The 26,567-nt window shown below is 38.0% G+C and overlaps 1 protein-coding gene across 4 annotated transcripts in view; it reads left to right on the top strand.

Annotated features, from left to right (window-relative positions):
- INPP5A (inositol polyphosphate-5-phosphatase A) overlaps positions 1–26,567 on the top strand; it is a 424,043-nt gene that overhangs the window by 359,318 nt on the left and 38,158 nt on the right. For all 4 annotated transcript variants that reach the window (XM_075935229.1, XM_075935228.1, XM_075935230.1 and 1 more), the window contains 3 exons: positions 7,133–7,228; positions 7,791–7,865; positions 24,741–24,814. In XM_075935229.1, the coding sequence (XP_075791344.1) occupies positions 7,133–7,228; positions 7,791–7,865; positions 24,741–24,814 (245 nt within the window). The remainder of the gene's footprint in view (positions 1–7,132; positions 7,229–7,790; positions 7,866–24,740; positions 24,815–26,567) is intronic.

Below are 26,567 nucleotides of genomic sequence, written 5' to 3'. Positions count from 1 at the left end.
CATTTAACTTTTTCTTTAACTTGTGGGAGTTCATGTATCAGAGCTGTCTTTAACACTATTTGACAATGCCATGAATGGGCATTTTGCTCACATGAAGAGTCTTCTAGCAATAACTCTCCAGTCCTGTCCTCACATCTCCCCTCATTATTATGACACTCAACTCTCAGGCTACGTCTAGACTGGCATGATTTTCCGGAAAGGCTTTTAACAGAAAAGTTTTCCGTTAAAAGCATTTTCGGAACAGAGTGTCTAGATTGGCACGGATGCTTTTCCGCAAAAGCACTTTTCGCGATCGGGGCTTTTTGGCGGAAAACAAATCTGGGCTGTCTACACTGGCCCTTTTGCGAAAAAGTTTTGCACAAAAGGACTTTTGCCCGAATGGGAGCAGCATAGTATTTCCACAAGAACATTGACAATCTTACATGAGATCGTCAGTGCTTTTGTGGAAATTCAAGCGGCCAGTGTAGATAGCTGGCAAGTTTTTCCGGAAAAGTGGCTGATTTTCCGGAAAAACTGGCCAGTCTAGACACAGCCTCAGTGTACACTTAAAATGTAATTGTCAGAAATCCTTAGCAGTAACAAGGTGCCAATTACCTTGCTTTCATGTTGCCTGCCTTCCTCATGTCCTTCCTTGTACATGCTGTGCTGTGTTTGTTGCAGGTTCCTTGGAGAAAAGACTGTTTTCCTATTTGTCCAGGAACCAAGGGCATCTTTAGTGATGTTTTATTAACACTGTGAGAAGAAAATGTTCGAATATGTTTGAAGCAGAGTGTGATATAAAGAGTTGTACTCGAGTAAGGGGAAAATTCATATCCCAGAATCTCAGACAGGCCCCAACAAGTTACATAGATGGAAATGGAGAGGAATCCTGCTAGTGTGTCACCAACCAAGTCCCCTCAGAAGACATGTTTGAAATTGTCAATGTTTACATTTAAATTTAAAGGGTATATTTAGCACGAAAGATACCATCACTGACGCTTCTCAAAGAGACACTTTAAAACTGAAATAAACCTTTGACAGCTTCAGATACAGTAACAGGCCCTATGAGGAGCTTCAGCACATCACATGGAAGTTCGTAGGCAGAGCTTCAGTTATGACATCAAAGGTCCTGTAAGTTGCACCAGGAGATAAGTCAGTGATAAAATGGCTGTAAGTGGCAGCACAAAGTGATTTGCACTGTTTTGGCATCAGAAAATGTACAAGCCAGGGATGCCTTACATACTGAGGGGACAGAAGGTGATGTAACAGGAAAAAGCAACTACTAAAAGTATTCTGTAAAATAAAACAAGCCTACTCCATGCTATCCTTAACACCGCAGGGGCCAGAAACCTCAGTGGGGGCTGCTGAATCTTCTTATGCCAGGTCTGAGTATGGGCCCCATACAGTATAAAATTAGTATGACAAGAATTATGCATGCTGACTGAATGCCCAAAGTGGGCAAGTTAAAGTAATTTGTGACATGCCCATACATTATTTGTTTTCTGTCAGATTAGGCCATCATTTGTGTCACTGCAGAATTTTGGCCCCTGGAATCTAAGAAGTTTTGATTTATTTATTTTCTTGTCACTTTTTAAGATCTAATCACGCCCCTCAAATGTTTTTGCTGTTTCTGTTTCTTCCATGACCCCTCAATCTCCTGCACTAGCTGAGTTAAGCCCGAATCAAAGATACTTTGTCCAGCTGATAATAGGTATATATTCTTTACAGTGGATTTTCATTGCCTTTTATTGGGTATTTAGCACTTCAGCTCCCATAAATGTTTGTATAAGGTACTATAAGTTATGTGACTGACTATTTATGCACCACAGTAACAGGCTAGCCCTAAATTTCTATTAGAGTGGTGCATATACAAAAATTTAAAAACTACAATGTTGATTAAACATAAGCTGCTCTCCAAAAGCCTTAATTATGTATCTCTGACTTGTGGAAAAAGCTAGCTCAGACTCTGGCTTTTCCAGTCAACATTCATGGTCTGAATCTGATCTCTATTACTCCACTGAGTTTCATAAAGTGACTCTAGAAGTATGCCAATATAAAGAGATCAGAATCAGACCTTTAAAGAGCAGAAACAGCCTGAACAAGATGAATGTTTCTGTTACTCCTCAAATAGCAAGTCCTCTAGCTCTCAAATTGTTTCAAATGCGATTTGTGATAATAAAAAAGCATTTGGTTGCCCTAATTCAATAAGTGTCAGGCAGATGTTTTTCAAGAGCTGTTTCAGGAAAAGTAGCTAAAAGTATTTGTTTCCTAATTGAGATGAGCGATGTATCTCTCTCTTACATCCTGTCAAAATTTACCAAAGATTTAACTGAAATAAAATTTAGCATCTTAAAAGATGGTTTGGTTACTAGTATGTTAGTTGGTTCAGTGTCTTAGCCCTTTTTCTCTTTTGTGCCTTACTACTTCTAAAGGAAACACTTTTGCTAAACCCATGAAGGTTCCTTGAAAATTACTGTGATTTATTATGAATTGTATTTGCAGTTGTTACTGGAACTTTTTCATTATAAGGAGATACTGGAAATGTTCCAATTATTTTATTTTGGGAGGAATTAATAAGTAATAAACGAAAGTTTCCTAAGAAGATTATTTAAATCACATGGGGTGAATAATATGCATAGTTAGATTCTGTAGGCAGAGTTAACAGGAAAGTTTGAATCCATATGTGTTTGGACATACACATATTTTCAAAATCTTTTTAATTTAAGAAAGAACAGGCATGAATAAAAGAATCAAATCACATATCAGAGTTTGACATAGAATTCAAGAAGGTGGCCAGAGAATAGATTTGCAAAATAAAAGAAAACAATATTGCAGTTTTCAGCAGAGGATTTTACGCTGAGGAAAAATGATGAGTTTTACTGATTTATGGTATTTTCTGTATAATCAGAGAAGAGTTGTCATGTTTCAATATACATATGAGTTTCTGTTGCTAACCAAATAGTTTTGACACTTCAGAATACTGTCAAATATTTTAATGTGCTGCATTAAAGTTAATCATAAGAATGTTAAAGGTTTCATTTATTCTGCAAATAAGAAAGAGATTAATTTCCTGAAGACTGCAGAGCAATGGCATAGAGAAGTAAGTTCATAACTTTGCACAGTGGTAAAATACAGTAAGTTTTGAGTAAATTGATTACATCAGAAAAGTTATAGCTGTGTTTTACAACTCTATAGAAATAAATGTCACAAGTATTTTTAAATAAGTTATTATGAAGAACATACAGGTGTGTACCTGTGTAAATAATCCAAATAAAAATTGGAATAAGGTATGTCTGTATCCTAGCTAAAGGATGAAGATTGAGTGGTAACTCTCTTGCAAGCACAATATTTAACTTGCAAAAGAAAAGCAAGTGCCTGAAATTAAAGAAGAAAATGTGATAGAGGCTATTTGCTATCTGGTTTCCCATCATCTGAAAAGATGCCTTTAAAGAACAACATTGAAAAGAACAGCATGTTTTCATAGCATTTTGATTTTTTTTCAACCACAACAAAAAATCCCTTCATAAGTAGACTTGGCTAAAAAGGCACATGTTCCTCAAAGTTTTCTGCTTGGGTGACTACGACTTTGTAGAAATTGAAAGGAGGGGAAAAAAGGAATGCTCCAGCTTGTATAAGAAATGAACCTTTGCCCAATCACTTTTTGTTTGTGAATAAGGTAACTTTTTGTGTGTGTGAAATTTGAAAGCAATAAGGTATGTGGGTCCTTTCTCATTATTGGTTCTCAAGAGTCGATCAGATTTTTATTCTTTTAGAGCAGCCTGAAGTTGTGAGATAAAGCAGCTCAGAAAAAAAAATGTTCTCAAGCAGATGCCTTTAAGAGACAGAAATCATGAATTTCTTGAATTGCAACCACTCTGGGGGTGGCTACAATGACTTTTTGACAGTGACAGTAACTCTGCCTTGTCTTTTTGAGCCCTTCTTTGGCCCATTCACTCTGGAAAGCTGCTTAAGCGCACTTAAGCGCATTAGCATTTGGATGCTAGGGGACCATATTGACCCTCATTTGGAAAGTTTAAATGAGTGAAAGATGGAGCGATTTGTTAGGGCTTTAGAAACCAGCTTTAGAGAGCGGCGGGTTTTCCGCTTTGGTTTGTTCGGGTGCTTGTTCTAATCTGGTGCGCTGTTTAAAGGCAACCAGACTGATTTGTGACACATGAGTCCAAAGGGCTATTTTTTTGGGCTTGACCCGATTAGCTAATCTGTGCTTTGAATTTCAATGGCTGGTATCAGAGGGAGTGCACTTTGGGAATGGCTCACTGTTGGATTACCTCATTGGTAACTGCATACAGACACAGATGGCAAAATGTTAATTACTTGTCAAAAGAGACAAAATGGGATCTAAGGTAAATTGTGGTGATGTGTGGAAATAGTGATTAGGTCTATGTTTAAAAAATTAAATAAAATCAAAACTGCAGCTTCCCGAAGGATTTGGCATGCCATTCTTTCTCCAGCCTCTCAGCATGACCTTTACCAGTTTAGTTATAACTTCTTCCCTGTATTTTCAGAAGCTTGATACATCGAATAAAAACTATCTGAAAAATTTTGAATACCAACACCATTTTGGAAGATTGTTTAGTATTACTGTAAGCACAGGGCTTTTTCCTCTAGTGAGATGTGTTTTTCAAACATTCCATCAATAATGTTTGTGCTGCTCTAGATCATGTTTGTGCCAGAATATGCAATATGAGTCTCTCTTGCCGGGGATTTGTAATTTAGTGTAGTAATGTTTACAAAGGATGAAAAATTAATATCCAAAGGAAGAAGTTCAGGAGAAAATATTTTTAGCTAAATGAGAAGGGAAAATCAGTTAGCAATTTTTTAAGTTCATCAGACTGAAGAGAGCAATCAATTTTATGTTATGTTTTTCTTCTGATACATTCAGAAGTCATCATCCTTTAAAAATGAAATTGTATGCCTTGTTTATTATTATTATTTATTGGTATTATGATAGTATGTTAGGCCATATCCAGACAAAGATCATGGGCTCATTGTGCTAGCTACTATATAAACAGTTAAAAAACATTTTGGGGGTATTCAAGTATGTGTCTGGTTATTTTTGTTAGTAAGTACATTTGTTGAGAAGAACTGCGGGTGTTCAGTATCTTCTTAAAAATAAATGAATAAGTATTTTTGCACATATGCTAAAAATCCCATTACAGTTTTTCTAATACACATTGCACTTATTTTAAAAGTTCAATATATGTATTTTATCGGGGGGGGGGGGAATCATAAAGTAAAATGATAGCTGGAATGAATGGCTTTGTGAGTAAAGAAAAATTAGAATCCATTTCAGACTTTGCTACAGATTTTCCAGGTGACTTTAGCCAAGATAAGAGGCAAATTCTGTTCTGGTATTGGTGAAATCCTGTGGATTATGGATTCCTCCGTGGCTTCAGAGGATGTTATGGCACATCTGAATTTGGTCTTAGCCTCTGCTTTGCCATTTACGAAATGGGATAATGATACATTTGTAACTCTCACAGGTATTTTGAAAATAAATTCACTAGGGATTGCAAAATTCTTTTAGGGTCTCAGGTTCCTTAGTAACTATAGAAGCATAACATTTATTTTGTTATTAAATATTATGCAAAACCAAAACAAATTTCTGGACAGCATGAAAGAATAAAAATGCACTGCAAATAAATCTCCATTTTCTTTGTTCTTACTTTCATTCCTGTCTTGTGCACTATTCAGTAAAGAAACACTCCCAAAATAAACCTCTATTCAAGAAGACCTTACCCATAGGGATGTGCAAATATAACCATGTACACGGGTAATCTATGAGCCTCGGCTATTCTGTTAAAGTTCACAGTTATATACAGGCTACTAGTGCATGTATGGAACTGGCTTAAAAACTGGATCCCAGCACGCACCGGCTCCCAGCAAGCTGCCTACTGCCCTGCACTGCTGCATCTGTATAGGCAGCAACACAGGGAGCTAAGGGGCAGGCAGGAGCTGATATGTGCACAGAGCTGGGTTAAAGGCCACTCCCTGCATGCACCAGCTCCCAGGGAGCTGACTGCCACCCCATGTGTAACCACGTAACCGCTGAATTTTTCAATGGTTACACGGTTACTTAATTAAATGCACTTAACATCCCTAATTTCCCATCAGCTTTCCTATACCTGTAACATATCTGGGCCCAGATTCAGCGGTCTGCCTGTCTATCATAACATTTACCCATTTGCTTAACATCAGTAGAATTTAAACATATGCTTAAATTTAAACATATATTTAAGTGCTTTACAGATGGAAATCTGGAGGATTTGGTAATTGAATGCAACAGATAAGTCTGTTTCACAGTTGGCATACCTAAATCTAGTTAATACACAACATTTTATAACATTAAAGCTAGTCTATAACTAGACAACTAGAGGAGAAATCAAAGACAAGCCTGGTACTCTGACTGAAATTCATACTGTTGAACCTAGATACAAATTATGTTACACTATATTTTATCCCAAAACCCACAAAATATTTAGGCATACAGTATAGTGACTTGTTGAGGAGGGTGGTTATTATAAGAGTATTTACTTGTCCAACGGACTTAGCCCCTGCAACCAGTTGTAAAGTTATAAAAGCTTTGTTTATGTTTTTAGATTGAAACTACATTTGAGCTTGAAACTTAGGGGGAGCACTTACAACAGTTTATCAGGGGCTCCTAAATTGCCGCATGTATCCTGGGTGGTCTATGAGCTTGATGTTCAATCAATTCATTTTACAATCTTTTTTAAGAAAATGATCTGTAAAACAATGAAGTTGCTGAGGGTAGCAGGAATGGCTGATGAGGATGGTCACAAATAATATGTGATGCTAGACCATGTTATATGGTCAAACCTTTTAAAGTAAAAATGTACAGTGCAATGAGTTAAGAAGTTAATGTTTGCTTTAAGAAAGATTGTCTTACTTTTGTCAGCTTGTCTCAGAATATTAATATAGCTCATTAATTAGATTTTTAGTCAATTGAAACACATTCAATTAATAGTGTTTTGTATTTAAAATTGACCTTCAGCAAAAACATGCTTTTCACTGAGAATTGAATCAAGCCCTTAATGTTCATTGATTGAGAAGGTCTACAAAATGGCGGGTTCATCTTTCTTTTAAAATTATCTCTTGCTTTCTTTTTTATTAGACACTTTGTACAAAGTCTACAATGCAGACTATCCGAGCAGCTGACACAAATGAAGTAGTCAAGCTAATATTCCGTGAATCTGATAATGACCGAAAGGTATGTAACAGAATATAGACTTATTGAAGAAGGTTGTTGAACGTTTCCTTTTCAGATTTGCAAACATTAAAGGCTGCATTTAATTCTGTCTGTAATTTCTGGACGTCACTTCTCAGGGACGAACTTAGCTCCAAAAATTTAGTTACAAAATGTAGAGTTGGATAATTTAACACCTGATCCTTTATGGTGATGTGATGAGCATCATCTTGCAAGATTAGACCTTCTAGATATGAATTACTGATTTGTGATGAAAGCGAATTTTTGGTAGGATGTATTCTTTTCCGAGAGACACTTTATGTAGCCCTGAAAAAATAAGACTTATTCATCATCATTTAATGTGAGAATATACATGTTTACACTCTTTAGTACTGTTTCTTTATCTCCTCTCTCTTTGGTTGACTGGCAAACAGCTAACAAGATTAAATAAAGAGATTTAGAGATATAGAAAATTATTTTTAAAGGTCTGAAGTTATAAGTTGAGCATCACTGACTGCCCAGCTCATATGTAATGACCATAGCCTATAAGTTCTATACTGATTTTTTTTATGCTTTACTTTCTCAGGTTATGTTACAGTTAGAAAAGAAGCTCTTTGACTATTTTAATCAAGATGTCTTTAGAGACAACAATGGCACTGCGGTAAGTTTGTGGCTATACAATATTTTAAAAATAAATAGTTCTTTTCAATGTCTACATTTATGGTGTGCCTATGCGATTGGGACCAGCTTTGACACAATAGCTCAAAAATCATAGGTAAGTTGCCTTTTTTGTCTAAATATAGTACTATGAATAGAAAATGGACATTAACTATCTTCCTATGCTGATGTTTTTCTCATTTTGAAACATTTGGTCCAATCAGTGCTGTGATACAGCTTTATATATAAATGTTTATTTATATATATTTATATAAATAAATTAAAAATTCCATGCCCTCTTTCCAATTCCATTTGACAGACAGCAATGACAACTTGTCCTTCTATATTTATCTGTTTTATTTCTCTTAACTTTTTTATTATCAACTTAAAAGTTTATAATTGTATTCTTTCAGTACAGCTTTATCTACTGAACAAAGTCACTTCTCTTCATTGCAATTCACAATATATCAGTGGCATTTCAAATGACAGTTTGGACAATTTCACATACATGGACAAAATGCCCACACATGGGTTTGTATACAAAGTAATATGCAGACATCTACTTTAACATATTACATTTCAAAATCAGCTGCCATTTCATTCACGCACCAAGAAGCAGAAAATCTTCCAGATCAAGCATGGAAGGAAAAAGATAAACGATATAATGAGCCATTGGAGATAATCTAATCTTCATGGTCTAGTTAAACACACAGCACCATGATCACTAAAAACAAACTACCTATCTAAAAGGATAAATGTTCCTATGCCGAATTCAACCAAAAAAATCCATCGCATCCTTCATCAACCAGCGGTCTTGTACCAGTCTGACAGAAATTTAATTCAAGCTGGCTCCTGAAAATAATTATTGTATTTTAAGAGTAGTAATCATTGGTCGGGACATGATTGAATGTGTCCATGCCTATTGACTTTTTCTATGATTTATAGCTTTGTTTAGTCGATATTCCCATCGAAATTGTATAATTAATTATAAGTGGGGCTGTCAGGTCTGCAGGATGGAGTGCTCTGATGAGTATTTGGGAAGATTAAATTTTCCTTAGCTATACCGATGCAAGGCTTGGGAATTTTCACAGCCCTGCGGCTGTTGGATATAGATGTTTTCTGTATGTTTAGCAACTGCTTTAGCTCAAGATCCATTGATTTTCTAAACTCTTTTTTATCAGTGTGGTGTCTCTTCAGTAACAGTGGAATTTGTGCAGATGTGACAAGACCTGACAAATATTTATTATAAACCGGCTACTTTATCATTGTCCATACACAATTATTCTGTCTTTTTCACACTGTAATCAACAAAAAGTATTCTTAAGATAGATGTAGAAATGGTTATCATGTTTATGAAAAATCTAAAACAGATACAAATTATCAGTTCAGCAGAAATACTGCTGTTTCCAATATGAAATATTTCACATCTAATATTTCCTAAACTTCAGCATCTGTCCTTGTTTCCCCCACAAAATGACACATACAATGAGTAAGTGAAGACCCTTTTATATCATTCTGTTTATAAAAGATCAGTGCAGAAAGCAGTTTTACTAAGGTATGCAGTAAGTTAGAAAAGAAAAATTCATGTCAATTCTTGAATTAATGCAAAATTATCATAGAACATCCAGTGAAATCTGCCCTAGCATTGTAATGTTGCTTAATAGTATATTTTTCCTAGTACTTGAAGGACCTAGTTCAGTGTTGGTATATCTCCATTGATTACAGCTGAACTACAGTGCCTACATGCTAGAGTGGTGAATATTACAGCAAAATTAATGGGAAGAATGGACTACATGAGTCTGAACTTGACTCTAATTCTGAATTCCCAAATATAGTGATTTTTAAGTGGACATCTAAAAGTAGTATATTTGAGAAAGAAAAACTTAGAAACACTGAGCTTGATCCTTGGTCCAGCCAAGTTCTCCTGTATAATACTTTTATGTCCTCCTGATCCAAAGGCTGGCATGGGGTCAGTTCAGCTCAGAGAACAAGTTTTAAAAGCCTCAGGACTATTCTAACTTGTGCTAGCAGGACACTACACCAGCTGAGGATTATTAGAGTTCTGTGGTTCTCCAGCCGCTCCCCCTCTGGTTATGCTCCCAACATACCTAAATAGCAGAAGGCTCACAGTGTGTCGGGAATCTTTAGATGGGCCTCCCATCAACTCATTAAGCCCATTTTATGACCTCTGTGCACCACAGGAGCAGGATCTATGGTCTGGTCCCACATTCCTGACTTTACACTATTATGTGGGGAGAGTTAGCCACAGACCTTGGCTGTATATTTGGATTTGCTATACACATAAATAATAGGCATAAGAAGTATCATCTGGTGAAAGGAAAGTTAATCCTCACTTTTTCCATATATTTTCAAACTACTTAAAATCAGTTATACTAATTCAGGATTTAACTAATTATTTGCTATGAGATAGCTCATGTTCAGGAATTTCCTGTTAACTTGAAAAAAAGTTAGGAAGAAAAACAATTCAAGGATAATTGATTATTTAATGAGAAAAAATCATAATTGTTATTGATTTGTGCAAAGGTTCTATGAATTAAATGCTGCCAGTTCAGCAGCCAGTTAAATAAATATATAGCAGGAATGTAAAAACTATTAATGACTACAGGTTATTTTATAATCTTTAACCACAATCAAAAATGAAAAATGATTCAGACATTCATATATTTCACATAAACTATGTTCATGAACTATTTCAGCAGGAAAATCCTATTTTGTCCTCATGAATTTGATCAATACTGTACTGCAGGAGTTTTCAATCAACTCATTATCCTAAATTTTGAGACTGATCCTGCTTCTACTGCAGCTAGAGCATAGTTTAGCAATTGACTTCAATGAGAGCAGAGCAGGCTTTTGGTGATATTGTTGAGCTATCTCATCTACTGCTTGTAGAAGCTGTAATCTAACTATATGAGTATAACATTTGTCCTCCTTTCTTACTTCATCTTCATGAAAAGATTGTCTGTACTTCTTCCTCTGTCTACTCTGTTCTTTTGGGACCTAGGACTCAATCCTTCCTAGAGATAAGTCACCTGTGCCCAAAGGAGATTTCAGACTATTTTAGGCAGACAGCTGAAGACTGCTGCAGCTTGGGGGAATCCTTGGCTGCTTTTACACTGTTTGCTTCCTGCATCAGAGATGCAGCAGGACTGTTCTAGGGGCTGGTAGGGATAGGACCTTAGTCCAGTTGATTGATTCATGAGGAACTGTTCTTCCCAGCATTTGTGTCTGGGTCCAAACAAGACTCTATCTGATTCTAGGATTGACAGGTGCTGTAACATTATCTCTGCCCTGCCACTTTTCAAATGCTTTCACGTATTTCATGTAGCCATCTGCGGCAGCAACTCTGCTGACTCCTTTCTGTAGGTCAAGGTAAAGCCCAATAACCTTTGGCCTTCAAATACCATGAAAGGGAAGTATTTATACATTTTTTCTTACTGTACTTTTTTGATGAGGTAAGACAAAATGAAAGCTATGGCTGTATTGCTTTTGTTTTGTTCATACCCACTGTCAAATACCAACTTCTTCCAGCAGGTCCCATATAACAGTTTGCAGAGAATGGAGAATAAATTTCTGTAATAAGTACTTCACCTCGCTATCTTGTTTTCTATCTTGTGTACAACACAAGATATCTTTCTCAGGGTTTAAGCCCTTGAAGGTCTTTTTAGATTAACTAACATACATAAGAGAAGAAAACTAATATGTGTTATTAAATGGTTCTTGTTATAAAGATTGTGTTCTCCATATGTCAAACAAGGATTTAAAGTAATTATTGTGCTAATTAATTTGAGATGTTCTTAGTGCAAGTGTTAATCTTTTCAAAAGGATCAGCAATTGCTAATTTTTTAAAATATTCTCAGGGAAACCTAAAAGGATTTGTGGGGACGAGAGAGGTTTAATCCACAAGGGACCTTTATTAAGCTTTTTTTGTGTGAATGTGTATGCTCATGAAGTTAAGGAACTGGCATCACTGAAAATGTATTAATCAACAGACAAGATATAGCACAATGCACTCTTCCCAATGGCCTTGGCTCTGACCCTTTTAAAGATAATGGGAATGCTGTCCACTAAGAACTAGATTAGGACGATCAAATGCATTTCATCAGGATTTGACTTGAACCATGATCCCAGAGGTGAAAAGGCAGAGGTTTATCCACTGAGCCACCTAGCCTCTGTCCAGATAAAATCTTGAATATGATGTATAAGGGCAAATTAAGATAGAGAAAGGAAATTGATTGCTTAGGTTCACAGTTGCCGAGGACTGGGGGAGAGGGGAACCTATACACCTGAGTCTATGAGAGCAATCTTCTTAATTTAAAGCTGTACTCTGAGGTGACTGTTTTTCACATAATATAAATGGGACAGTGACATCATGCAACTATCCTTTCCTTGAAAACAATAGTCACCTACTTCATTTTTTCTTAGCTCAATTCAATACTCGGTATGTAGTAGGAGAGGTTGTAAAAGTCCAAAATGGGGAACATTTGAGAGAGGAACCCTAATGATCTGACCAATCCATTCCACTAACAAATGTAAAGTCATTACATATTTGGGAAGCTGGGTTGTACAATTAAAATATGTCACTTTCTACACTATGTCGGGGGTTCTATCAGTGCAGGATTGGTGTACCACATGTGTTGATTATTTCTTGTAGAATTGCTCTCAAAAATCCAGGGTAACTACCAACAGTACCTTTATGATTCTTTGCTCCACTATGCTGTTCTCCCCTCTAAGAATCAAAACCGGTGCATATGTACATGCAGCAGTATATATACTGTTCTAAAGTTTTCCATCTCTCCTTGGATCAGTATAGTCAAATGAGGGAAACCTTTGCATCCATATGTGCAGTCTGAACTCTGGCACACAGTCAGTTTAATCCAAATGACAGTTGGATGTACAGGTGATTTTTTTTTAAACTGAACTTCATATAAGATTACACTGTATGCAGTTGCATAGAAGCACATTTAATTATCCCAAAAGCCCAGTACTGTAGTCCTTAAAATTCTCATTAACAATAATGGGAATGTTGCCTGAATAAAGACTGCAGAATCTGGGCCATACGTCTTTGTCCAGCTAATGTGTATTTTTACATTCCCCATAAGTTTATATGTATTTCTACATTTTTATGCCTGTATCAGATTGCAATCCCCAGATCCACATGTACAGCACAGTACATTCCACAGGGCTAATTTCCTAATGGTAAAGAGTCATGTTGTATTTTATTACCAGAGAAATTTAAAAATTAATGGGCATATACAGTAAATCTATCAAACTAGATTGTTTAATTAGGAACATCCTACTTGCATCATTTTCTCAAAGTTGGTTTCTGTTCAGACTTGTAGTTTGTGTATACAATAATAAGGATATACTGTGAATGTTTAAATACTGCGCATTTGACATGATGTCATAAGTGTTACAATATAAATAATCTAAGTGTCGGTTCTAGCAAATAGCCTAGTAAGACTTTGTAGAATCCACCCCTGGAAATCAAGGGGCTCCATGTAGGCACAGGGATCTATGAAGTCTATTACAGGATAAGGACCTAATTAAAATCAAGCTAAGGACAAAAATGTTCATTTTGCCTCTGAGCCTGATGTATAATACATATTTATTCAACAGCAGCTACCTAGTGTAAGGGTACACTTTTGAGTAGACGTCTTTATGATTTAGAATAGGGGCATTCCAATTTCACCCAAGTTGATTGCTTATGAAAAACAAGCCAAAAACTTGAACTCTTGCCTAGTTTGTATATAGTGGAGCAGATAATACTGACCCCTTTGTTGTGTTTTGTTGTGGCTCTGCTGAAATTAAGATGGAGCATTGAATGGGGGACTGGTGGTCTTTGTGTCTTGTGCCTCTGATTTAAAAGATGCGGTTGGCCAGACTGCATTTTAGAATACATTGGAATATTCTTTGTTTAACCCTGAGCTAAGAGATATGGGAAGGGACAATTTAAAGTTCCTTTTAGGGAACTACTTAAAGACCATGCCAAAATTCAAGTTCTGAACTTCAGTACTTTCTTTTGAAAATATCCCAAAATAAAATGAGTGGACACTCTTTGATGTGGGCCAGGTTATTGACAGCAGTGCAGTGCTGCCAGTAAGTTGCTGAGCATAGTGCTTGTTACCTACAATCCAAAAGATGTGTGCGTGCAGGCTGGAGGACCAGGAAACACAATGTCTAGTTTACATTATGAGGTACTATCAGGGACTAATTTCTGAAGCATTTCTCTCAGTGACTGGCCCTCATGCTGTTCCTGCTCTCAATTTCCTGTGCAGCAGCTCTTAAGCACACTTGGATAAACCATTACACGTGGGTGGCTTTATGAATAACTGAAAATAACACAGCATACATCATTTGCATTCATGAAATTGTCCTGATGTACATATACTGTGATCACACCCTGACTCTAACAGTTCTAACCAAATGTCCTGCCAACTTTCTCCTGCACTCATCAGTGTTCAGTTCACAGCAAAGGTCATCATCAGTAGTGATCCTTTAATTCAAGAATGATCTCTACCACAGATTTACATATAAGGCCTGAGATGACTCAGGAGTCTGACAGCAGGAACAGAGGTTGCTCAGAGGCCTTGAATCAGGGAAACATATAAACACACATTTGGAGTAAATACCCTCAGTGTTTTCCTGAATGGAAGTGCTTTCCTGAGCTAGGACCATATTGTAGAGCTGTAAGCATATTCTTCTGTACTGTGCAGTATGTAATCTCCCATCTCATGCAGAGAGATGTCATCCACTTCAGTAGCACCATTTATTCCAACCTCAGTCTGGACCTTACAAAGTGTTCTCAGGTGAAGAGGAAGAATGTGGGGAAGTGGATAAGGAGAAATGGCTCAATAACCCTTGTGGAAGAGTCTTATAGAATTTTAAAAGAATGCAACCAGTAGGACTATAAACATTACTCTAAAATCTGTTTTATGTAATTGTAGCTGTGTCAGTTATAGGACGTTAGATGAGATAATATCATTTATTGGACCAATTTCCATTGATAAGAGAGATAAGCTTGTCTCACCAACAGAAGTTGGTCCAGTAAAAGGTATTACCTCACCCACTTCGTAGCTCTAAAAAAATCTATAGAGAATAATATCCTTTCTAGAGATTTTTGTAACTGTACTATAGAATTCTGGAACAGGTCTATAAGTTTTCATTAAATTCTAGAGGTGGTTCAGAAAACCTATGAAAGGATTTCCATTATCTGTAATAGTCTCCAGAATGTCTCCTTGTGGGGAATGGGAGATGCATAACCTCCACAGGACAACAGCAAAGAAGCTGGCAGACCATTAATAAGCCCCTAAAATACTCTCCCACTTCCACTGCCCTCTTCACATTTGGGGAACTTTTAGGAGAGCCAGGGAGAGAACCCTAGAGACAGAGCAGACACAGGGAGCTGCCATGCGGATGACCCTTCCCTCCTGCACACACAATTCTCCCATGGTATAACCTTTGGCTAGCTCCATGAGTGGTAGTTCCCTTCAAACCCCTCTTCCTATAGGTAAACTCATGGAGTACAAGTGATGTCCCAATGGACCAGAGAAGGGCATACATAGAATATGTCTTTTACAAGAGGAACAAAGACCTGGAGTCAGTTATAGACTAGTCAGCCTAACTTCAGTACCTGGAATGATGCTGTAACAAATGATTAAACAATCATTTTATAAATATTTTATAAACTAGAGGATAAAAGGTCGGAGAAGTAGTAATGGACTTAATCTGCAGCAAAGGAGATTTTGGTTAGCTGTTAGGAAAAACTTCCTAACTATAAGGTTATTTAAGAGAATAGACTTGTAAGTGATGTTGTAGAATCCTCATTATTGGAGATTTTAAAAACATGTTGGACAGGTCTAATCTAAATTTACTTGGTCCTTCCTCAGCGCAGAGTTGGACTTGAGGACTTCTCAAGTCCTGTTGAAACTTGCATTTCAGTGATTCTATTGCCTTGGCATTTTGATAGAAATTGATGATTTGGGTTCAGGTCTGATTTTGGCCTTTAATATGAAATGGTCCACCTCAGCCTGATCTATAGTATTACCATTGCAATACTAATATACAAAAAGTGTGGCTAATAAATATTTACATTAAATAGTAACATTATAGGACAAGTTAAGGCGGCTTTTTCTGTAAAAATATTGTCACGCTGTAGTTTTGTGGTATTTTCTTTTATAAGAGAAAAGAATTGAAAGAAGATTCAAACTATAAAATAACAGACAGTCTTACTGACCTGCACTAAATAGATTAAATAAATCTGAGTTTTATATCTGAGAGACCACTATGTCCCCAAGTCTTTATTTTAAGTCATTGGAAGTTTGGTTTGAGCAAGGACTGCAGAATCATTCCCCAAATATTTCCCTCTGATTGTAAAAGCTTATATTTTCCATAAGTGTGCACTTTACATGAGTTACTATGGCCAGACTTCACACATTTTAATTTTCTAAGGTCGTTTCTGTGTGCTCATCTCCGATTTTTTTTGTCTGAAACTTCATTTCCCTTTCACAGCTGTGAATTCTCTGGTGGTTGCTGCAGATGGATTTGATAAATGCTGCTAATATCACCTTCTGATCTAACAATGCTCTGACTTTGGTCTGTAGGTCTTGATGAGTAATTGCCGTTGTTCTACTCCAATGACTGAATTAAGTTGCCCTGTTATAAAGGGTTCATACTTCTGTGATTTTAGCTAAGGCATCTCATAGCAGTGTCCCTGTGGACATTGACCTTTTTCACAGTTCCTTTTACTCTTAAGCCTAAACCTGCAAAATTGATGTAGTTTCTTTAACAGCTAAACTGTGGTCAAATTCTTTGATCATTTAAAATGTTTGAGTGAAATCATTTTTGAATTTAATATTCCATATAAATACTCTGTTAGGCCAAACCCCTTGTTCTAGTGCCTAACCTGGACCACTGTAAGCGAGCTCTTCTTCAACCAGCACTCCAGCCTCAGGACTAAAAGAGCTAATTGCAACAAATTCCACACTCACCTATTGCCAGTGGATTTGCATAGCAGTGGATTCACCAGCCAAGCCCAACTCTGTCTCTGCCACCCTGTAGTACATGTGAACACCTGAGCTGGGCTCTGCTGCACACAGCTCCTGTGCACATTCCCTAGATTCTGCAACTCACCATGGAACTGATCCACTCGTGTTCCACTTGAAAAGGCTCTAAATGAAGGGGCAGAGAAAACCCACCTCTCTCCAGGACTCTGAACACCCTAATATGCCATTAGCCTTCGTGGCTACAAGGGCACACTGTTGACTCATCTCCAGCTTCTCATCCACTGTAATCCCTAGGTCCTTTCCTGCAGAACTGCTACTTAATCATTCGGTCCCCAGCCTGTAACAATACTCAGGATTCTTCCGTCCCAAGTGCAGGACTCTAAACTTGTCCTTGTTGAACCTCATCAGATTTCTTTTGGCCCAATCCTCTAATCTTTCTATGTCACTTTGGATCCTATCCCTGCCCTCCAGTATATCTACCTCTCCCCCTAGCTTAGTGTCATCTGCAAACTTGCTGGTGGTGCAATCCATCCCCTCATCCAGGTCATTATTAAAAATGTTAATAAATCCAGTCCTAGAGCAGATCCTTGGGGTACTCCACTAGAAACAGATTGCCAGCCTGACATCGAGCTGTTGATCACTACCCTTTGGGCCTGACAGTCTAGCCAGCTTTCTATCCATCTTACAATCCGTTTATCCAATCCATACTCCCTTAACCTGTTGGCAAAAATGTTGTGGGAGACCATAGCAAAAGCTTTGCTAAAGTCAAGATATATCACATCCACTGACTTTCTCATTTCCACAGAGCCAGTTACCTCATCATAGAAGCTAATCAGATTGGTCAGGCACGACTTCCCTTTGTGAATCCATGTTGACTATTCCTGATCACTCTTCCAAGTGTTTCAAAATGGATTCCTTGAGGATCCCCTCCAGGATTTTTCCGGGGACTGAGCTAAGGCTGACCGGTCTGCAGTTCCCTGGATTGTCCTTCTTCCCTTTTTTAAAGAAGGGTACTACATTTGTCTTTTTCCAATCATCCGGGATCTCTCCTGATCTCCATGAGTTTTCAAAGATAATGGTCAAAGGCTCCACAATGACAACTGCCAACTCCTTCAGTACCCTTGGATGCATTAAATCCGGACCCATGGATTTGTGTATGTCTAGCTTTTCTAAATAGTTCCTAACTTGTTCTTTCCCCACCAAGAGTTGTCCACCTCTTTCCCCTACTGCGTTGTCTAGTGCATTAGTCTGGGAGCTGACCTTATCGGTGAAGACAGAGGCAAAGAACGCATTGAGTACTTCAGCTTTTCCCACATCATCTGTCACTAGATTACCTCCCTCATCCAGTCGAGGCCCCACACCCACTCTGATCACTCTCTTATTGATAACATGCCTGTAGAAACCTTTCTTATTACCCTTCACATCCCTTGCCAGCTGCAATTCCAATTGCGCTTTCGCCTTCCTTATTACTCCCCTGCATTCTCAAGCAATATAGTTATACTCCTCCCTAGTCATCTGTCCAAGTTTCCACTTCTTGTAAGCTTCCTTTTTGTGTTTAAGCTCACCAAGGATTTCCCCAGTAAGCCAATCTGGTCGCCTACCATATTTACTTTTCTTGCTGCACATCACGATGGTTTCTTCCTATGCCTTCAATAAGGCTTCTTTAAAATACTGCCAGCTCTCCTGGACTTCTTTCCCCTTCAGGTAAGTATCCCAGGGAATCCTGCCCATCAGTTCTCTGAGGAAGTCAAAGTCTGCTTGTATGAAGTCCAGCGTGTGTATTTTGCTTCTCTCTTTTCTTCCTTTGTTCAGGATCCTGAAATCTACCATCTCATGTTCACTGCTTCCCAGGCTGCCACCCACCTCTACTTCCCCTACTAGTTCCTCCCTTTTTGTGAGCAGCAGGTCAAGCTGTGCAGGGCCCATGGTCAGTTCCTTCAGCACTTGTACCAAGAAGTTATCCCCAGCATTCTCCAAAAACTTCCTGTTTTGTCCGTGTATTGCTGTATTGTTCTCCCAACAGATGTGAGAGTGATTAAAGTCCCCCATGTGCAGGGCCAGTTTTAGGCCGATTCAGTCGATTCCCTGGATTGGGGCCTGTGCCTAAGGGGGCCCTGCTCCTAGGCACATGATGCATGCGCAGTGCTTTCCCCCCGGCGCGTGATGCATGCGCAGTGCCGTCCTGGGCACGCAGCACTTGCGCAGGCCCCACCCCCAGAATCGAGCCCCACGCTTCTTAAAGCCGACCCTGCCCATGAGAACCAGCGCCTGTGATCTGGAAGCTTCCCTCAGTTGTCTGAAGAAAGCCTCATCTACCGCATCCACCTGATCCAGCGGTCTAGAGCAGACACCAACCACAACATCACCCCTGTTGCTTCCACCTCTAAACTTAACCCGTAGACTCTCAACAGGCTTTTCTCCCTCTATATACTGGAGCTCTGAGGAATCATACTGCTCTCTTACATACAATGCAACTCCTCCTCCTTTTCTCCCTTGCCTGTTCTTCTTAAAGTGAGTTGCAACGCACAAAAGCTTATGCCATAATAAAATTGTTAGTCTTTAGCGTGCCACTTGAGTCCTTGTTGTTTTTCCTTACCATTTATGTATGTAGCCTGAGTAAGGACTATGTAAAAACTGATTAGGAGCTCAGAATTTTAACTTGAGATGAAAACTAAATGGAACTACATAAATCCAAACTCATCTAAATAAATCTATCAGTTCAAAAAAAGTGATGTTCTCTAATCTTATCTAGGGATGTCAGCATGTAATCAACTGTACAATTAACCAATAAGCCTAGGCTTATCTACATGCATTTCTTCCCTCCCCTTCCTCTCCTCCCCCCATATCAGAGGCAGCAAGGGGGTTGGGAGCAGGAGCCAGTGCTGGGGGGAGCTGGCTTAAAAGCTGGTTCCTCCCAGTACTGGCTCTGCAGTGCCACCTCCCCCACAGCCCATGCTGCTGCCTCTGATACGAAACAGCCTCTGTTCACAGCAGGCCGGGGTCTATAGAATAGTCAAGTAGCCAATAAGAGTTCATGCAGTTACTCGACTGTTCAGTTACCAAATAGCTAACATCCCTAATCTGAGCTGTATTTCACACATATCAGTGCATGTACTCTTTGTACATATATGCATACTGAATGCATTTATGCACTGAGGTCCATTTGTATATGTGTGGGTAGGCAAGAGTTTAGGGAAACATGGGTAGATTATCTATCCTGAATGGTTTGTATTATCCAACTTATAGAAACCTTGTGATAAAATAGTCATATTAGACTGTTCAGTGAACTTTGTAGGCCAAATAGTCTATGAAACTGACTGCCTGTGTCATGCAGTCCTGCATCAGCCTCCAGCTATAATACTTGAAACCCCATTATAATTGCTCCTTAGCATTGTCATTTAACCTTAGTATTTCATATAACACCGAAAAGGCTTGGTTCTCAAGAATGATGTTACAATGGGTAAATTAAATGGAACAATATATTGATTTTCAAGCTTTCAGTTGAATGTCTTTATCATCTTCAGAACTTGTAGAATGAACTATAGCTATATTTCAACAAACGCTACTGTTATCACAGTGAAGTTATTCACGGTGCCATTTAATACACAATATGAAAACAGTTCTGATCATCCTTAGAATCACTGTGCTCAGCAATATAACTAGTTCATTCTTTTGAAATGTCAGTGATAACTAATTAAACACAAATGGGGGCCCTTCTTCCAAGGACATTAAAGGTGCTCAGAATTCATAGGGTTGTGCCTAATAATAATAATAATGTGTATTACAGTAGATTCTAGGACCCCCAGTCATGCTCTAGGCACAGTACAAACACAATACAAAAAGATGCCCTTTTCCAAACTAATTCTTTTCTCTTATTGGGTTGGATATAAGCTATTACATTGGTGTACAGTGCTTAAATTTTTTTCTGAAGTCTACTGAACTCTAGTCTTTCATTAACTGGCAGGTTACTTTTTGGAGCAAAGAACTTGGAAAGGAACCAGGCTTTACACAATTAAAGGAAAAATCCACTTAAAACAAGTTTACTCTTAAAAATCAGCTTTAATTTGCAAAAAATAAACACTACAAAATCTGGAATATACACTGCAGGCATCTGTGTCTGCAGTTGGCACTTGACAAAAAGAAGAAAAAAATCAAGTAGAGTTCTCACAAGAAATTCATAAATATGTTGAACATACTATTGTCATCTTATATAGACTAGGATTACCCAAAGCAGCTATTTGCTTTTGGTTGATATTTCAGTGGTGCTTAAAGGTCTGGATATTAGAGACAGAGTGGTAGAAATGTGGAATTTCTCTAGTAAATGTCTTGAGAAAAGTATGTAATGTCATTAAATGGGTTAATTTGTTTAACATAATTCAAGTACAGAAAAGTATTACTGAATCCAGAAATAATTCCTTGAATTAAAAATGTACCTTTTAAACTGAGTTTTCTTTAATGGTTGGGTCTTCCCTAGCTGTTCTAAGCAATCCCCAGACTTATCTTAGTAATATTGGTAACCAAGTTGTTCATTTGCATCCCACTACATTGTAATTAGTTTTTTATTTTATTGTTAATTTTAAAGCTGCAACACTGCTTGTATAAAGTTGGGAGATACAGAGAGCCTCTGGTGTACAATGCAGACTTGTTCCTATTGTCAGTCCTGGGTGTCACAACAGTGTCAGTAGCTCATCTGCAGTTCATGGCATATAACTAAATAAGCAACCACCAATAGTACATAAAAACTCCAGAGATCTCTTTGATATTATTGAGAAGGGGTTAGGGTTAGGGTTATGTGTCTAACCACATCATTTTCTAGACTTTGACCTTCAATCAGCTCCCAAATATCATAACAAAAATAATCTGGATATACAGGGGGATCGACATATTTGTCATGCCTCTGAGTAATGGGGTGAGGTGCTGACTCTGCACTCCTGGAAAGGACAGGGCTGAGGGCAGCCAGCCCTCAGAGCCACCCAAGCATACTAAGACAGCCTCTCACCCTCCCTCAGCTCTCTGAGTTGCCCGGAGCGTGGTGCTCTGGTGGTGATTTAAAGGGCCCAGGGCTCTGGCTTTTACTGCTCCTGTGGTGGCACCAACAATAATAGGAGCCCTAGGCCCTTTTGAAATGTCAGGCCCCAGGGCAGCTGCCTCCTTTCCCCTTCTCCTGTCAGCCAGCCTGTGGGTATACAAAGTTTAGAATGTTTGAAAACAATGACATTATTTAACATATTTTAACATTGTTCATTTTACTCAGCTTTTGTATTCTTCAGACCTCTCCCCCGCCCTGTTCCGACAGGTTTTTTTTCCCATATATGATGTTTTTGTTGGACAAACATTGAAAATGTAATTCTGTAAAACATACATTTTAGAAAGGATTTTCTGATTATCATTTGGGGGAGTAGAGGGTTGTTTGGTTTGGTTCTTTAAATTGGATTAAAATTTACTAATTCGTGTCACTGATGATTCAGCTATTTTAGAGCAAGTAAAAGCTGTTAACAATTGTTTTCATGACCTGTGTGTGTATGCGGATGAATGGATGGATAACATACTGTACATACTTAAGTATATGCTTGGTCCTGCAAACATGTACGTTGAGTAATTTTACCTTTATAGTTAGGCCTATGAAGTCAATGAGACTACTCATATGAGAAAAGTTACTTAATATGCTATGACAGACCCAGACCAGCTGGCTGCTGCACTCACAGAAGGCGGATATGCTGAACTCTGGGTGAACAGTTTCCTCTTCTCTAAGTAAACAGGGCCAAACTTAGTGCAGCATAATCGGGCAAGCGTGTGGGGCCAGTTAAGAGTTTGCCAGAAGCAGCAGGCTAATCAGGGCACCTGCAGCCTATTAAGGCTTCTGGGGCTTGTTTATAAGCCTTAGCGCCCCCCCCCCCCCCCCCACCGACCCTGCTGCAGGAAGGGCAGAAGTGCAAGATCTGAGAGTGAGAGGTGTTCTCAATAAGAGCTGAGGACAGTGAGTAAGACAAAGTGCCATAGAAGAGCAGGCACCAGTGGAAAGGTACTGGGAGGGATTGTTTTGGGGAAGTGGCCCAGGTAAAAAGCTGCCAGACTGGGAGTAGAAGAAACCCTGTTTGTTGCCTCTGCCTTAGGGTCCCTGGTCCAGAACTTGGAGTAGTGGGTCCCCCTCCGCACAACACCACAGACTCTGCCCTTTAAAGGGAAAACCAGGACTATGGATCGGTTTTCATCCCAAACTGTGGACTAGCCTTTGATGAGTGTAGCTCAGTAGACTGTGACCGTTGCCTCTAGAAAAGAAGCAGCTGTGTGGAGGGTCACAGCAAGCCTCTGACGCAAACACTATCCCCCAAAAGCGCAGAACCCTGGGGCATAACCAGAGCTTTACCACAATGCACGGAGTTTTACAGATTCAGACCCAATATTTTTGTATGTACTGTAAATTTACACATGTGTATTTGTAAATATTCTTCCAAAAATCATATATAAAAATGGATAACAGCATGGCTAGAGATTTATTCAAATTTTTTAAAGTTGCACAAAGTTTATCAAAATGGCATTTGTTGTAAAATGTTTCTTGACACATCATTGGACAAAGTGATGACTAGACACATGAAAACATGGAGTTACTAATGCTTTTGTGTGCACATGCATACACATAGACAGATATGTAAACTGATTCTAGGCAGCACCAAAGGAAAAAGAGGTGGGCCATAGGGAGGTAGCTAATCAGCAATGCAGGTGGTTCAGGTAGCTGCTTTTCACACAGATAATTAATGTGAACAAGTAGCTGCTAATTGCACATTTCAGGAATGATTTATGAGGTGGCAGAGAGGAAAGAGGGGCACAATCTAATTTCCTTCAGAATCTCTGCCATTCATACAATGCTATCAGCACAGCTGTGAGATGGGACATGATTAATTATTAGTGAACAGTGGGTAAACACAGCCATCATAAAGGGTGCTATTTTGATGGCAAGCTCATCAAAATAGAAAGTGGCACTTACTCAGAGCGATAGTCAGTAACAGTGCAGATTGAGTTTCTTTTACCTAGTTCTGAAACAAGGTTGCTTACGTCCATCAGAATGATCATTGATTTGATATAGAATATTGCCATTGACTTTTATTAATAAGTTTAATAATAAGTCTATGAACAAAAGATTACAGATATTATTTTATTTGCAGTGGTTTAAAGGAAAATAAATATGGCAAGGAATTAATTTATTTATGAAGGACATTAAGCCTAGGTTTATTAATGTGTCCCGTAATTATCTGCGTCTGGTGCTCCATTTCGACTGCCACATAGGAGCAGTATTCTTCCTATTCACACACCCTTTTCTGCCATCTATTCTATGCTACACAAAAATAACTATGCAAAAATATTACTTGCTTTTTTTTTAGGAGGAATGATTTGCACATCCTTGTTTGCTCTACCTTCTTATCTGGGCTAAAGATCTGTTGTACTTTTACTGATGTGTTTTGTGGCTTGATTAGTATATCAATTTGTTATGCATTTTTAAAGGTGTTAATCAGATTTATCTCAGAAAAAGATTGCTACTGAAATTTGAAAATCTAAAATAATCTTGAAATAGTAAATATATACTAGGTAGTTCTGTTTAAAGAGCAAAAGTTGCCTGTTTCACTGAGATCATGAAGAATTGGCTTATTTGTTTGTTTTGATCGAGTACCTTTTTCATCTTTTCATCAGAACATTGAAGTGTTTTACATTGACCTAGTACTGACATTTCTTTTTAAGGATGTATGCTCCAAATAACATATATTACTAAAGTATGTGATCATTAAATAATACAGTATAAACAAAAAATATTGCAGATGGATAAAGAAAACAAGATATTTAATTCTATTCTATTTTTATAGCTTTTAGAATTTGACAAAGAGCTGTCAGTCTTTAAAGACAAATTGTATGAACTGGACATCTCATTTCCACCCAGGTAAGATACATATATTCTCCATTTGTTTAACTTGATGGCTAAAATGTAATTGTTATTAGTGCAAGAGGGAGAGTGTGTGTGGTTGTGTATATATTTATACATGTTTGTATTTAGTTCCTGCCATAAAGTTTTGCAGCACTTCCTGTATCCCATCCGTTACTAGTATGAACAGTGACCGCTTATAGGTTGGATACTGTTAGTTATCTGTAAAATGCCATCATGAGGATTCAACTAGTCCCATATTTGTATAGTTGATTTCAGAATACTGTAATAAACTAGAGTGCTTTATAACATGTACAGGTTGAATCTCTCTAGTCCAGCACCCTTGGTACCTGATGGGTGCCAAACCAGAGAATTTGCCAAAACACAGGAGGTCAGTATTGTCTAGCAGCATTACCAACACTTCCTCTGCTTACTGGGCTCTTAGAATAAACTTAAAAAACAACAAAAATCTGGTAGCACTTTAAAGACTAACAAAACATGTAGATGCCATCTACATGTTTTGTTAGTCTTAAAGTACTACCAGATTTTTGTTGTTTTTCAAGTTTATCCTGTGCAGACTAACTTGGCTACCCCTCTGAAGCTTTTGGGCTCTTAGAAGACATTTAGAGGTAAATGAGAGCTAAATAACAGCACAGAACACTAAGAGACAGGGCTGGTGGCTGTAAATAAACTTTACAGGACCATGGGTTACTTGGCCAGATCCATGATAAGTGGATGTCCAGCTAACTAACAGCATGCTGGATCATGAAAGTTGCTGGACCAGAGAGTGCCAAACTAGAAAGGTTTAACCTGTATTTGTTTGTAGAACTTCAGCATATAGCTATTTTTCTGCACTGACTAAACCTGAGTAAACTTAAAAAAATTTACCATACAAAAATAAATAAATCTTGGCTTTGAAACTTTGACACCAACTGAAAACTGACTTGTACAAAATGTGAAAGTGATTGGTCTAATTTCAGTGCTCAAGTGAAAGATAAGTATCAGAAAGGATTAAAAGAAATTGAAAGCATTTTTATAATCTCCTGTATGGTTAGAATCATAGAATACTTAGCAAGACTGGTAATAAATTTGGGTTTTTAAATAAATGTGTAAATCTGATCATGTGCCCCAAATTGAATTTTAGCAGTGATTAAATATCTACCATAAACAAACCAAGACCAAGAATTTTTTAAATTACAGTTATATTCTGGAGAAATCGTAGGAAACTTTTGAGTCATTTCTAAATATCTATGACTCCATTTCGAGAAAAGAGAGCTCAACTCTCATGTCTGGTACAGCTGCTGTGAAGAAAGGGAAAAAAGTATTCACAAAAGAAAACTAAAATTAAGGGAAAAAGTCAGACACACAATATAATGCATATGTAGTAGAGTCCTATAAAATCATGCATAGTGCTGTTGTATGCGTAACTTGTATTTTTTCCCATTGTGGTGGACACAAAAGTGTGATGTTTTGGCACAATCTGAGAAAAAAATTTGGAAAGCATGCCTTTTTGTTATCATAATCTCGTTAGTTCTCACCAGCCAGCTGTGATACTGCATATATTGATCCCTAGGGACAACGGAAGTATGCATGAAGAGGTTGCCACTGCTCTAAATTGTTCTTATTGATTGAGTATGATAACAGAAGACCAATAGTGTGTAAATCTCCAAGTGTATTTCATTAGCTATGTACCTGGCCGAGAGGGAGGGGGAAATGCAGATGAATTTGTTACTAGGATATAGATCATCACAGAATTTCACAAATATTAATT

This window comes from Pelodiscus sinensis, chromosome 8 (assembly GCF_049634645.1).
Source record: "Pelodiscus sinensis isolate JC-2024 chromosome 8, ASM4963464v1, whole genome shotgun sequence".
Lineage (NCBI taxonomy): Eukaryota > Metazoa > Chordata > Testudines > Trionychidae > Pelodiscus > Pelodiscus sinensis.
The sequence above is the reverse complement of the archived record's forward strand: the minus strand, read 5'-3'. Positions and strand labels throughout refer to the sequence as shown.